Source organism: Pleurodeles waltl, chromosome 9 (assembly GCF_031143425.1).
Source record: "Pleurodeles waltl isolate 20211129_DDA chromosome 9, aPleWal1.hap1.20221129, whole genome shotgun sequence".
NCBI classification, from domain to species: Eukaryota; Metazoa; Chordata; class Amphibia; order Caudata; family Salamandridae; genus Pleurodeles; species Pleurodeles waltl.
In genome coordinates, this window is record NC_090448.1 from 993402518 (window position 1) to 993417662 (window position 15145).

The 15145-nt window shown below is 43.0% G+C and overlaps 1 protein-coding gene across 1 annotated transcript in view; it reads left to right on the top strand.

The window, feature by feature from the left end:
• The window catches only part of FAM161B (FAM161 centrosomal protein B), a 67524-nt gene that overhangs the window by 31948 nt on the left and 20431 nt on the right, over nt 1–15145 (top strand). The window contains exons 4-8 of the mRNA XM_069208510.1: nt 2386–2723; nt 3515–3639; nt 9523–9690; nt 13146–13245; nt 14769–14914. Coding sequence (XP_069064611.1) covers nt 2386–2723; nt 3515–3639; nt 9523–9690; nt 13146–13245; nt 14769–14914 — 877 coding nt within the window. The remainder of the gene's footprint in view (nt 1–2385; nt 2724–3514; nt 3640–9522; nt 9691–13145; nt 13246–14768; nt 14915–15145) is intronic.

Consider the following 15145-nt stretch of genomic DNA (forward strand, 5'->3'; position numbering starts at 1 on the left):
GATACCTTATTTACTCTATTAAAAAAAAATAACAATAACAAACTTCAAATGATCCAAGGGTAGATCGTGTAGGGAAAAATACACCTGCTCCCAGTCTGGCAGATCCCTTCAATTCTTACTTCACATTCAGTTGCACTTTGTCCCATATTTATCTCCTTCTCATGTTCTTGCGCCTTCTCTTTCACAGTCTTCTCTTTCACTGATCTCAGTGTTGCTAAGTATGCCAGGATATCACTTCTAACATTGCTGTACATCTGATCACAGCATAGGAAGTAGACAGGTGCTGACATTGCTATTCATCTGAACACAGTGGCAAATGTAGAAAGGTCAGTCACAACTGGGTATTCCTGACCCAGAAATGGTTTCAGTCAGACAACCCCAACTTTGTTTCTCTAAAGAAAATAAATTATTTTCTTTATAATTACCCTGACCCACTCTAGTAGTTTATGATTCATCATGGGGTCCGCCCCAGCCCCTAAAAACTGGGGTGGGCTATACCAAAACTTCAGGAGCACTTGAAGATAGCCTTCCGGGGGTCTGAAGATTAAAAATACTTCACTATTCACCAAAGTGTCCCTTTTTATTGAGAGTGATCGTGGATATGTTTAAAATAATGGGTGATACACTAAGATTTTATGGTCCTATGACCCACACTTCAAATCATTGACATTTTTAGCCCTATTTACTAGCTTATAAGGTCCCAAGCTTTCATCAAGATGTATACAAATACCAGCCCCAGTCTATAGCCTAAAATACGAGTATATGATCATGCAGTGAAAATCATATGCATGCAGAGAGCAGAACAACTCACCTGAGGAAAATCAGCAATCTTGTGGTTCCTGTAACAGAGAGAAACAAGAGAAACCGCAGTATATTCACTGCAACGCTTTGTATTAAAAAAACATTGCCATGTCAGGTTGTCATGCGTACACACAATGTGGACTGTGATAAGCCTGAATAATTAATGATCTTTATCTGTGATAATCACACGTGTCGATTTGTAGCTTGCATTACAAGTAGAGAACACATGTGTTGTGAATTCAGTCCCAACGGTCTGTGTGCACATAAAGTCTCACTCCCCGTAAGTGACTAGAAACCACATCTGGTGAAAGTACAAACAAAATACACACACACATATATAAATTAGACAGACCAATATCTCAAGTGAATACACATGTGTACACACTTATCCGTATCGGGTTACTACTTTACTTCTCAGAGGGCAGTCGAGAAGACACACAGTAAAATAAGATCATTATCAAGGTATTTGTTTTATCGTAAAAGACATCGGCACCAGGTTTAATCATTGAGGATTAGAAGGAGGTCAGAGTCCTCTGGCCCTCAGATGGAATGAGAATCCCTTTTTGTATATGGAGGGGAGGGACCTCCGTACTTGCATTGTCATGGGTAACATGCTGCCAAAACACCTCCTGCTTATTTTCCTCAGGCGAGCTATTCTGCTCCCAGTATGCATATGACTTTAACTGCATGATCATATAGTCAGGTTTTAGGCTACATACCAGGGCTGGTATTTGGTATATATCCTGATGAAAGCCCAGGACCCTTTAGGCCAGTAACTAAGGCTGAAACATGTTGACGATTTGAAGTGAGGGTTATAGGACCATAAAATCTTAAAGTAGCCCCATTATTAAAATTATTTTTATCATATCCACTATCACTCTCAATAAAGGTACACCTTGGTGAATACTAAGGTATTTTTCATCTTTAGACCCCCCCAGCAGGCTATCTTCAAGTGCTCCCAGACTTTCGGTAGAGCCCACCCTAGCTTTTAGGTGCTGGGGTGGACTCGATGATGAAGCATGCCACTAGAGAGGGTGAGGGTCATTATAAAGAAAATGTATTTTCTTTAGAGAAACAAAGTTGAGGTGGTCTTCGACTGAGACCAATTTTCTTTGATTATTTGGGCCACGAATACCCAGTTCTGACTGAAATTAGCTAAGGGAGAGTGTATTCCTTGGAATCCCTTGGGTTATTCCAAAGGATTTTCCCTAACCCAAAAGTTATTCCTTGCCCTCCTGAGTGATGAGTGTGGTCTTCAGTCCACACCCCACCCATACTGTAATACTGATAAATGCAGAAGGGTGCAAACCATGCCAGGATCCCACTTTTGATACCTTATATGACAGAAGGCTAGGTAGGATCCTGCTTCTAATTGTCTGTAGCGAGAAATCCTCTCACTACTGTGTGTAAGGAAGCAGTCTTGTGTTTGTGTACACTAAGGCCTGAGTCAAAAGGATCTTGTGACCATTTGAAATCTTGAAACTGGTTAATTTAAATTGGCAGCCTGGCAAGGGTTTCTAAGAACCTATGATTCATTCTGTCTCCTTTAATGTACTTGCTCTGTCCTATCTCTCTCTTTTACAGAGGCTGAATTATACAGAAAAATCCGTATTCAGATGCGAGCTAAAGATTTACTGCAGAAGTCTGTAGCACCTATCACTTTGGAGAGGGGAAGGAAAGATGCTGTATCCAGCACCGGCCTGAAAACTCAGGCTGAACGGCTCAGCTTCTTGCAGGAGAACTTACGCTTCCAGCCCAGGACCAATCCCCAAGTGCCTGACTTTGATTCACTTTACAGGGCATTCCAGAGGAAGGTGATGAAAACTCGTGAGATGAAGGAAGCAACTCGCAATAAACCATTCAACCTGAGCACTTCTAACCTACGCACCAGGCCAAGGAAGAGCATGGACGGTGGGCCCAAGGTGAGGGCATGCTTTGCTACAACTCGCATTGTCTTCTTATCAAATGTTTTGCATTACTGAACATCAGATTGCATCCTGATGATCCCCGGTTATGAGCAGAGGAGTGCCAAGTACCAGAATCTCCAGACGTGCAACCTTGTTTTGAAACGCTGTGTCCTGGTTGCATATGGTTACTGTGGCATATTAGAGGTGCTGTATTCCACCATTTACAAAGGTTCCACTCTGGTATTATAGTTCCACTTGTGTTCTTCTTATAGCACCCTATGTGAGGTGCCACTAAAATCTCCAAATGTAAAGCTACGGTTAAACACCCTATTGTATTATTGTGGAAGCAGGATTATGCCACTTGTGAATTGCGCACCAGGGTGTTCTAATAACTAGGGGCCTGATTTAAATCTTGGCAGTGGGAATACTCTGTCACAGATTCGACAGATATCCTGTCTGCTGTATTACGATCCCATTATATCCTATGGGGATCGTAATACCTGTGAACAGGATATCCATCATTTTTGTGACAGAGTATTCCATCCATTGAGATCTCAATCAGGCCCCAGATCTGGTTATTGAGAAGGTGGTGCCAAACTGCTTTCTCCAGCAATAGTGCTCTCTTGTCAGTGCAAAGGAGACAGTTTCCATATGTTAGGCTTTGGTAAAGTGCCTCTTAGTTGTACCATTTTGGAGGTCTGGTTATGCACATTAGAATCATGTGGCAGTAAATGTCAAGTATAAGTCCCCTCTTGTGTTTATTGGTATACTATGTTTGGAGGTTCATGCGATGTTGTTCATTTTAGGAAGAGGAAGAGGTCCACAGTACAATGAGGCGAAGCCATTCGCTGACTGGCCTGTCTTCCTTGTCCTCCAACACACTGCCAGTCTACATCACAGACAGCACTAAGAGGAGAGAATCTGCCATTCGGTGAGTAACATCCATACCTAATGCAAGCCCACTTTCCCAGCTTTTAATGTTCAATGGCTTCTCTGCAACAAAAACTTATTCACTCTGTCTATTATTTCCTTTTATTCCTGTCCTACTTACAAAATGGAATAACTGATACTCAAGGGGACAAGTTGAGGCAAAGCCAAAAGGGAATTGTGTCCCATATCCGAGAAACACATTTGTCTAGGATGCCTCCTGTGAGGTCTCAATCTGTGTGATAAATCTGCACCCCCAAGTACTTAAAATTGATGGGCTTCCAGGCTAGTGGGTCCCTCCAGAAAGAGAGGATGTACTTGGTCTGTATAGTCTGGGAAAAGGTAAATCTTTTGTCCCCGGAGATCGTAAGGCCCATGGGTGCGTGCCTGCCGCAGAATATCATTGTGTTCCCGGTAGTTCAGCAGCCTGGCCAACATCTGCCACGGAGGGGGGCCCAGGGGTAACAGGTGGCCTGGTTCTCTGTGGGCCCTCTTTACTGTGAAGAACTTGGATTGGGTGTTAGTAAGCACTTTCTTTAGCAGTGATCCTTCCAGAAAACATTGTGCAGAGGGACCATTGATGCGTTCGGGCAAGCCCACTATCCTGATGTTATTGTGGCAAGATCAGCCCTCCGCATCTTCCACTCAATTTTGTAACAGCTTCAGGTCCCGCTGCAGGGTCTCTATACTTTGGTGTTAGGCAGAGACTGTAGGCTTCAAACTGGCTATGGTGGACTCCGTTTCAGCCACCCTCTGCCAGCTTTTTGTGGTACGCCTGAAGGAGGACCACATTGATCGCTATAGAATCTACCTTTTTATTCTAGTGGCATGCAGGACTCTCAGATTGTTTGCAATATAGCCTCTGCATCTTTGTGCTCCAGTACCTCCCCTTGCTTCTTCGGGCCTTGGTCCATCCGGTACCCTATTAGGGAGCATTGCCCCAGTCCACAGCTGGTGGAGCTTTTAGCTGTGGGCTTGCCCATCCCGTCAAAGCTGTTCAAATACCCATCAGGCCACAGTCCCCGATTCCCCACCCGCAGGCGATGACTGATCAGAGCAATTTAAGGTGTCTTGCTGGGTGGTCTACAATGGCAATGCCACCAGGTCAACACGACTCCAGGGGATTGGTTACCCAGGACCTGTACTCCAGTCGACTCCCATCGAGAGGTATCCGGATGACCAGGCAGTGGCAGAGTGTCTCAGGAACCACAGCCCAGGGGGTTAGGCCACCACAGCCCCCAGCCTCCGTTCAAGAGCCAGGATACATAGTACATCGGTGAGCCAGTTCCCTCTTCTCCCAGCCTCCTCGTCTGGCCTCATCCAGCCTCTGCCTAGAGTGGTCCACTACATCAAACCATCTCGGGCATCCCAGAACCGTAACTTCACAGCACAGTCCTCCCACCGGGGCAGCAGCTCACATCCACCAGTTGCTTTGCAGTCAGCCACACTCATAGATACATGAAGGGCGGCAAGCAGCTTTCATCTGCAGCAGGTCTGCCCTGCCCAGCGAAGTCTCTGGCCCCGATTACAGGCCTCCTCTTGCCCACCACAAGATCCCGCACCTATGAGCCACACAGAGGCAGGGCCCAGGCCTCCGCCAGTGCAGCAGCACTCCCCTATGAATTGTGCGTCGACACCCTTTGTGATCCACTGCTGTGACAACACTCTCTGACCACCCCCATTGCAGGCCAGATCTACCGCACCGCGACCAAATTACTAATGGCGGTTGCCAACCCACATGGCTCAATTCAGGCCTTCACCTCTAGGGGATATACGAGGCATGTTCCTTCTGCATCATGCATTACCCTATAAGGCCTTCTACGTGTCGGGCAGTGTGAGTCCTGGAGCGACAGTCTGGTTCAGTGCCCAGGGATGGGTAGATGGTGCAGGATGTTGGTGATGGGGCGTGGACACTTAGATTATGTCTCTGCCATCTTGTTCCTATTGGCCACACCCAGACCTGCAGTCCCAGTAGGCTTTTATTTTCTGAGTGAAATTCATTGTAAAACTTGTAGTGTCTTTTATATTGTATTACCTAAGCCACATTATAGCTTACTAGTGACCTTCACCATCACTTGTTTTTAACAAGTGAAGCCCATATACAATCTACCTGGCTTGTAGTACCCCTCAGTATAATTCCTCAAGCTGACCCACTGAAGAACTGTGCTTTGCAGCACATCTTTAGTCTAACGCGTGATGCCAAGATACAGCTTGCTCTTGACTCCTACATCTCTATTGTTTGACTGAGTCACATCATTCTAAACTTCCTGCACCCTCATTATTGTAATGACTGGAAACAACGTACAGCTCAGTCCTATCTTGCAACACCATCTTGCTCACTTATTGAAGTCCACACACAACTCATTCCTAATTTGCCACAGCCCTGTAATCCATGGCTGGAGTGTACATACAGCTCATTTGGGACCTGATGCACCCATACATTCTAATGACTACAGCCCACACACTGAAGACCCGGAGGACTTTTATTTCATGAGCAGAAGCCGTGCAGACCTCAGATTTGACCTGCAAACCCAAGTGTATTCTATGGGTCTTGAAAATGTGTTCCTTTGGATGTGTACTGTATTTAGTGCCTTCATTAAGCCCACGTTCATTTCTTCAGTTCCTTATTTGTATCTACCATAAAAAGGAGCTTGGTGAACCTCAAGTGCATTTTCTCCACCCCAAATTAATTTGTTTTCAGGTTGTCTGTGTTCTTGCTGTTCAGATATCCAGCCTGTATCTCATTTCAATTTAAATCACGTCCCAGGTTCACATTGTGTAGCTTATTAACAGATTCTAATAGGCACCTGTCCCTTTTCTTTCTGGTTCTCCAATTACTCCACTATTACTTGGAGATGTCCTGTTGCATCATATGGACTTCCCTTACTCATCAGTGTAGGGATAGATGGATCTTGTGTATATGCCCTTCTTCTTCAAGCTTCACCAGTTTTATGAGAGATCTTCTTTTGGAGCTAACATTCCTAGTGCAATGCTTAGTAGGTTTGCAGTGAAACAAATAGGATAAAAAAGTGGATTGAAATGTAAAGACAAAATATGGACAAGTTAGATTAGAAAAAGTTGAATTTTACAAAAAAAATGTTTTTAAAAACTGCGTGGAATGGGGTGTGGAGATGTTTAGGGTGAGGTTATGTTTAGGTGGTGAAATTGGCCCTCTCTACTGGGTCACCCCATACCCCACCCCAAACATTTTGCTTTCCTTCTCCTACGTTTTGCTGGATTTTTGCTTTTGTTGGCCTTAGGACTCTGTACACCATGCTAACCAGCTAAAATGCTTGTGCTCACTTCCCTAATCATGGTTTGATTTGCATATACCTGATTGGCATATTTAATTGATTTGTGAGTCCCTTTATAGAGCGGTATATCAGGGCCTGTAGATTAAATGCTGCAGCACGTATTGTGCCACATATTTAGGTAGCACCTGAAAACGTGTCCTAGGTCTGCCACTGCCATGTCAACTTTGTCAACTTGGCTTTTAAAAGCCCTTGCCAAGCCTTAAACTCCCCTTTTATGACATATGAGTCACCCCTAAGGTAGATAGCACACAGGGCAGGGTGGTATGTAATTAAAAGACAGGACATGTACTTTTAAGTTTTACATTCCTAGTAGTGAAAATCTCCCAAATTTGTTTTTCACTACTGTGAGGCCTACACCCCATAGGATAACATTGGGGATTCCTTATTACATTTAGTAAGTTGTAATTCCTAAATGAGGGGAGGTAGAGATATCATGTTTGGTATCAATGAAATGGTGACGAGAAACTCTTTAATGGTGTAGTTGGATTTATCATTACAATTTTGAAAATGCCACTTCTAGAAAGTTGGCGTTTTCTTTCCCTTACCCTTTGTGTCTGCAGCTTGTCTTAAGTCACATGACAGGTTAACTGACAGTTAGGACTTTGTGAATTCCTCCCAGACAGTAACAAAATAGTGGGATTAGCTGAGCCTCAATGGGCCATTAACTGGCTTGATGGCATGAGGGGTGGGGGTGGGGGTGGGGGGAGCTAAGTGCAGCCCCACTTGTACCAGAATAGGCTCTGTCCTGTCTCCTCACAATAGGCTTAACAACCCTGTATGGTCAGTGCAGCCAGATTGGAACCTGGGCAGGCAAAGCAGGAAACTCCCAGAACTTAAAAGAACCTTTCTAGAAACTTCTCTCACCTTCTAGGAGCAGGGTACCAGGGTCTAGAAGGGGGCTCAGACCCAATCTTCAATTCACTACTGGACCAGCAGAAGGACTCTCAGAGGACTGCCTGCTGATGTTATCTTCGTACACTCTGCCAGATTTCTGTTGTACTTGGGAGGACTGCTTCGCTGCCTGGGGCCAGCCTCGATCCCAAAGAGGCCGGCCCTGCTGTTGAGTCCTGCATCTAAAACTGCACCCAGGACTACCAGAAGTGACTCCAAGGGCTAGTGTGCTAGCCTCCTGTTTTCAGAGCCATAGGGACATAACAGGCTCCCACCATCTTTAACTCAAACCTGGACCCAGTCTGCGTGAGTTTAGAACCCCAAGAGGTCTCCATTCACTCCTGGACCCTTGATTGTGGTGCTAAAAGGTGACCAGATATCTGAAGTTGGTACTTTTATCTTTTAGGTACTATTTTGAACCTTAAACTTAAAAAAATCAAAACTCCAGTTCTACTGATTGAATTTTTGTTGTTTTGGTGTCAAATAAAGAATTTATTAAACTTTATATTTCTAAATTGGTATGGGATTTTTCTTGTCTTGTGTTTTCACTATATTACTGTTTGTGTGCTGCATAAATACTTTACACATCGCCTCGAAGTTACGCCTGACTTCTTTTTGTGCCAAACTACCAAGGCTTAAGCATAGATGAATTTAGTGACTTGTTGTGGTTCACCCTGCAAGGGATTGTGGCTGTTGCTTTGCAAGGGCTCAGACCCCAGTCAACCAACAGCCCAATTTCTCACATTATGGTTCAGAGTAAGGTAAGGTGCATGGTTTAGGGTTTGGTAAGAAGTGGAGATAGGAGTAGGAGTTACGGGATGGGGTTAATCAATCAAGAATTTGTAAAGCGCGGCTAATCACCCTTAGGGTCTCAAGGCGCTGAATGTAGGCGTGTTGCTCAGTCAAAGAGCCAGGTCTTGAGGTCCTTCCCGGCCTCCATCCAGGCAGCGAGTGCTCTCATCCTGTTGTGGAAATTCCTCTTGCCTTGCACAGAGTCGTTGGACAGGGAGAGGATCAGTTGGGTGTCGTCAGCATAGGAGACTATGTTTAGCTCACGTTGGCCGGTGATCTTAGCGAGCGGGCCATGTAGACGTTGAAAAGCGCCGGGCTGAGTAAGGAACCTTAGGGTTAGGTTAACATCAGGGTTGTGTTAGAGTAATGGAAGATTTTATGGTTAGGGTAAGCAATGGAGTACAGTTTGGCTTTGGGGGTTGGGCCAAAACTGGGGTTATTTTAATAGAAAGGAAGGTTTAAGTGATGTTATTAGAAGAAGGTACAGGAGAAGGGTGACAAGGCAGCTGGTACAGGCACTGCCCCTAAGAAACAATGGTAACAATCAATAGAGTAAAATGGTTAGGCTAGCTGGAGGTAACAGTGATTAAGATAGAGATTAATGTAGGTGTAAGTGCAATTCAACAATGTAGTTGTAAAAATTTAACTTTTATGCCTGTATATTTTTATATGTTCAGTTTACATTTATGTAAGCCATTGTATATTTTACTGCCATGATTTTAAAATCGAAGATTTGGTGTTACGCTTCTTTTTCTGCGTATGACAACCTAATGTAATATTAATCTCATCCATGTGCCTATGGCTGCTTAATAACCACACAACTAGAGTTGGCAACAGCATTCCTAAATATGATAATGGGCCAATCTAATACATTATTTTTTCACTTTTAGGTGTTCATTACAAGAAAAGCAGAGCAAGGATATCGAGCGAGCTTCATGGATGGATACCCACAGGAAGAAATCTCAAGCATTGAACAAATCGGTGACCAGAAGGGCAAAAGTTCTTGATCCTCACAAACCTCTACAGGAAGTTTTTAAGGAAAAGCTGAAAGAAAACTGGTTTGTATAGAGGTTTACACAAATGATGTGCTATCCTGCTAGAGATTAAACTAGTTGGTGAAAATTGAGCATTTATTGTACTGAAGCCTCTGGTTGGCTATACAAAGTAATACGCAGCATTAAATTATCATCAATTTCAGTATTGTGATACGTTTTTAAAACATGAACTACAAAAGTAAGATACCTAAATAAAATACAGTATTATTAATGAAACCTATATAAAATAGAAATAAGACCATTCTGCTCAGTAAAAATGGCTTAATACATTTAAAGAAATTCCACATGTATCTGCACACAAATATATTAAAAAGCTACCTTCCTTGTCGTTGGCGTAATAAAAATTGTTAATAATGCTGACTACCACTGTGGTGGGGAGCTGAAGTGCTTGCTAACATGGGCGGCAAGCTACACTGTGTAGGGTATTCGGTTGGAAGGTTGCTCTTATTTTGGATCCTCTGTGGGAAGTGCTTCATTGTTGTGCGTGATGACCAGTGAGATGTGGTTATTGCGTTATGGAATGCAGCGCTTGGCAGTGTGGTGGATGAAGAGATGTGAGAGATAGAAGCTCAGTTTATGGTTTCAGTAATAGGGCATCTCTGAGTATCTCTGCAGGACCCTCTATGGTATTTCTTATGATCATAGTCTGCTTAGCTGGTTACTGTAGCAGCCTGAGATTTTGTTTAAAGTTTATGGTCTTGAACAGTCATAGTCTGAGAGAGATGTGAGAGGGAGATCTGTTTCATGGACTATGGTACCATTATCTAATATATGCTTGTTATTGTGACATGCAAAAAAGCGGTCATAGTATGTAGGTAGTTGGGACTTCAAGTGGTGTACTAGATGAGATCCCTCCAATTGGCAAGCAGTGTGTGGAAGATCTCTTAATTTATCCCATGCCTGTTGTATTGGTGATGGCCAGTTCACGGACTGGTGCAGTACTGGGTGATGGACAAGACTGGTAGCGGATAAGCCTTTTGTGTGTGTAAGAGTATTAAGCAGTAAAAGGGAGGTATTATGAAACTTGTATGAGTATGCCAAATGCAGAGTGTTATTGTATTAATGTCGGCCGAAAAGGTTATATATGAATTGACATTACAATATAATACCCAGATGAACCATAGTCAGCCCTTCTTAACTCCTCTAGATCTAGAAAGTAACGAACTGCTTGATATCTGTAAACTGTAGAATGTGTTTCAAGTTGTGATTATGTTTCTATGTTATATCCGAAGGTTGTGGGATGATGTAGTTGCCTTTGGAAATAGCCATGTTTTCAACTGTCATCTAAAGTGCATATGTTCCTGAATGCTTAGAAGTTTGGCTGGTAGCAAGTTTCAGAGATTTGCAGCTTGTACTAAGGAAGCAGAGTTTCCTATGTATTATGGCATAGTAGTACGCCTGGAGCACAGTGGCATTTTTTTGTTTGTATTTCCTGAAGTTAACTGTAGGTGCAGTGGCCCTTTTTCTTGGGCAGTTCTGTTGATAATGCAGGCTGCATTGAACATTGCTCTTCTGGCTATTGGTAGCCAGTGTAGGAATTACAGGATTTGAGTCACATGTTCTCTCAGGAGGAGGTGAAGACAGAGTCTTGCGACAGCCTTTTGTTTTAGTTGTATTTTGTGTTTGATGAAACTGGGTGTGCCAAGGTATAGGCTGGTGGCATAGTCAAGCTTGGAGACTAGAAATTTGAGAATAGTTGGTAGCATTCGCTGGTATCTAGGGTATGGGAGATGCAACAGTGTTTTCATTGTATAGAAAGTGCTCATTGTGACATTGTTGAGGTGGTATCAAGGATGGGTTTGAATCCATGGTTACCCCTAGGTTTTTTTTTTTTACTTTTCTGATGTTGTCGGAGGTGATTCGAGTTCCTTGGGCCATGTAGTGACAGGGTGGCATTTTTGCCTTTGTCTATAGGTCACAATATTTTTTGTGGTTGTGCACTTTATGTAGCTACTCATAATCCATGCATTAATGGTGTAAAGGCAATTGTCAAGTTTTGATTTGTAGAGGGCTTCAAGCCCATCTCTTTTTAGAATAATTTTCATGTCACCTCCATTGTTGTAACAGATGAGACTGGTTGACGAAATCAGGAATGGTAAAGTGGCTAGCAGAATGGCGGAAGACATTTATGAGAGTAAATAGCCAGGATGTAAGCTATTTCTTCAAATGTTAGCCTGGTCCGGCTCCGTAGATGACAGGGGAGTGAGTTCCACTTTCTGCAACATGAAAGACAAATGACCTACATCCTTGGTATGTTTTCGTGATCTTCGAAATCTCGAGAAAGTGGGCAGAAGAGGAACTTAGGTTTTCAATGGGGAATAACGGGAAAATATTTGTTTAATAAACTCTTAGCCTGAATTATGTAAAGCAAATGCAAAGACACTTGGAAAGAATGAAACAAATCCGTTAAGTCAGTTATAAAGTCATCCATTACAAATATAAGATCAAAAGCGTGTCGTTCAGAGTAATTAAGTATGGAAACTAGATGAGTGAGACCAACCATTTCAAATGAATATAGAAACTCCCACGAGGATGCTAAGGAGTTCTACTCTCTCCAGACATTAAAGACAACTAAAAGTAAAATCTTTGTCAAGCCTAAGGCCAATTTAGATATATAAACTGCAATTTTTAAAGAAAAATATAGTTGAGCTAACGGACTGATGTTAGACCAGCATACTTGACATAGTAGAGCCTGCAGCGGGGGGGACAGGGAGAAAGGCCGCGTTACAGCTTGTAGAAATATCACTAAACTCCGGGATCTTGCATTCAAATGATCCCTGAAAAACATTCAGTTCGTCCCCTGTTTTACCCAGATGGTTCTGATGAAATATCTTATAACTTAGAGGTATTGCTAATAAAATACGTGGACCAGAGGAATCTTTGAGCTAGGGTTCTGTTACAAGAAAGCATCTAATGTGTGATCCTCAATAAAGCTGAAGGTCCTTGCAGAGTGCTTGACAAGGGAGTTGACATTTAAGCCTATTATCAGCTGTAACAATCCCACAAGCAAGAGGTTCTTTCCTCATGATGGTCTCAATGTCGAAGAATACCATCAGAACCCTCTAAAGACACACAGTTCTGGAGGTCGCTCATTCTCTTACATCACACCCAAGACATGGAATGACCTCCCTCTACACATCAGAGCCTGAGCAAGAAGCTGAAGAGTTGGCTATTCGTATAAGTACTTTGGGGACCACAAAATTAAGCACATGCCCAACCACCTGGATACCCTCTTGCGTGATTAATGCACTATACAAATCAATACACCACAACATTTAGACACTCTTTGTAATTGTATCTGTACCTGGCGTCATGCAATAGTGCACTGAGGCAACCACAACGTTTAATGCAGCTCTTTACAAAAGCCCCCCAGAGAGAAGTACAGTAAATGTTTCTGTTTTTTTAATTATTCCATGTGATTTGACATAAACACACTCATAAGGAAAACTCTCTTTCAGGCGGAGTGATCAAAAGCGAACAAAGGAATACAAGTCTGAGCTTGAAGAGATGAACAAGAGGGTCAAGGACAGACCGTTTCTATTTGAGCAGGTTACAAAGGTGGGAGGAGTGTGCCTGTGGTGCCCTTTGCTTTATGCTGTGACATTGGACCCATTAGTATCACTCACAGAGTTACATTTCTAGGATATTCTGTTGGCATGGGTACATTTAAGGAGGATTCACATTGATTTTGTTTTTTACATTAACATGCCTCCTTTGAATCAGCACCCTACGACAATCCAGTTGTAAATGACGCACTTCTTTCTGGGCAGATGAATCACGACAAGGTAACTACAGAGGGCCAAAAAGAGGATGGAGGGAGACGATCATTGTGAATCTGTGATGGTCATTCGCAGCTTAAATATTTCAACTTGAAGGAATTAACTTGAAAGTATCTGCTCCTTCAATCTAATACATTTTAATTGTGCTGCAGTTCCCGCATGTAACAATAAACCTGCTAATACCCAGCGGTGGCCACTACACACCTCAAAGGGAAGGATGAGTGGGGGCGTGGAGAGCGGGGGGGGACAGGGACTGGGATGAGTGTGACATAAAAATAATAATAGCTAAAACGTACTGTTTCCGACGCCGCTTCGCTCCTCTGCTCTTCTTGTGTCCCAGCAGTCCGTGATACACCAGCAAAGGCTCCCCCATGCACTTCTGGTGCTGCTCTCATGCTAAACCTAGCATGAGAGCACCAGGATTCGTCTGGGCGGCTTGGTCTGCCGCTCAGACACTACATGGGAGCTTGTGCAGTTTCTCCAACCCAACTCACAAGCGCACTTAAGTGCACTCCACCCCCCCCCCCCCACCCCTAAAAGCATATTGTCATTAATGAACAAAAACCACAAAATTCAGTTGTCATTTGTGCAGTGCCATGAAATATTGTTGAGCCTTTAACTTGGGCAGTGATTTGTTGATCTCCATTGAGAGGCCAGTTTTGCAAAATTAACACCCTCATACTTACAGTAGGTGAATGCAGCTATTTTTCGTATAGCTAGATTGACACTAGTTTCAATCTCATGTTGCTTTAGAAGTGAATACTCTTTCATTTTTGTGTTTGCACTTTGTCCACCCAGATTACATCTCAAAATGGAGACTAGCCAAGGGTTTATATTTAATTCCCAAAAGATTTCTGGAAGAAAAATGACTTGGGAAGGTTTGGGTTGCTAGTATTGTATGGCATAGGTTTAGAGAGTGCTATGGAAAAGAACACACATTTATATTAAGTGGATAGCCATTATGGCCTTTTTTGTACTAAAAAACTATATAGTATCATTAAAACAATTATCTTTCCTAAGATTCTGCGTTTTGTATGTAATTTCATGTAATAGAAAAGTCACCTCTGCCCAAATGTGCGTGACCCTGCAAGAGAAAGTTCTGTGATTCAGAACAGCTCTGTCTGCCAAGGGAAATTACGCATCAATACTCCTGAAAGTGCTGACATTTAGACTTGTAAGGAGACATGCAAGCTTCAATGACCTATCTAACTAGCAAATATCTTCCTGAGCATCTCTTTTCAGGTGGACCTGTCAATGCCACAGTACTATGAGTTTGATATTTCATTCTATTTCTGTTTTTAGAGAGATGCGAGGAAGGGCGCAGAGCGTCGGTTCCGCAGCACCTTGCAAGAGGCAGGGCTCAGTGAAGACTTTGTGAGGAACAAAGGTGCACTGGACCCTGACACCAGAGAGGAGGAGCTAGAAGCCAGAGATGAATTGGATGACAGGTACTCAGAATAGGACCTGATTGTGATTTTACTGCTATTAGCTTCTGCTGTAGAACTTCTATGAAATGACCACAAGGTATATTTATATAAAATTGTTAAGTTTGAAGACAAAATACAGACAGACATAAATGAAGAATGTCACAAGCATAAAGGAGGAAGATTTTAGGGCAGATGGCAAAATCGATACAGTGGCCAGCAGTTAAGGCATACCTCATCTAAAAATTGGAAACA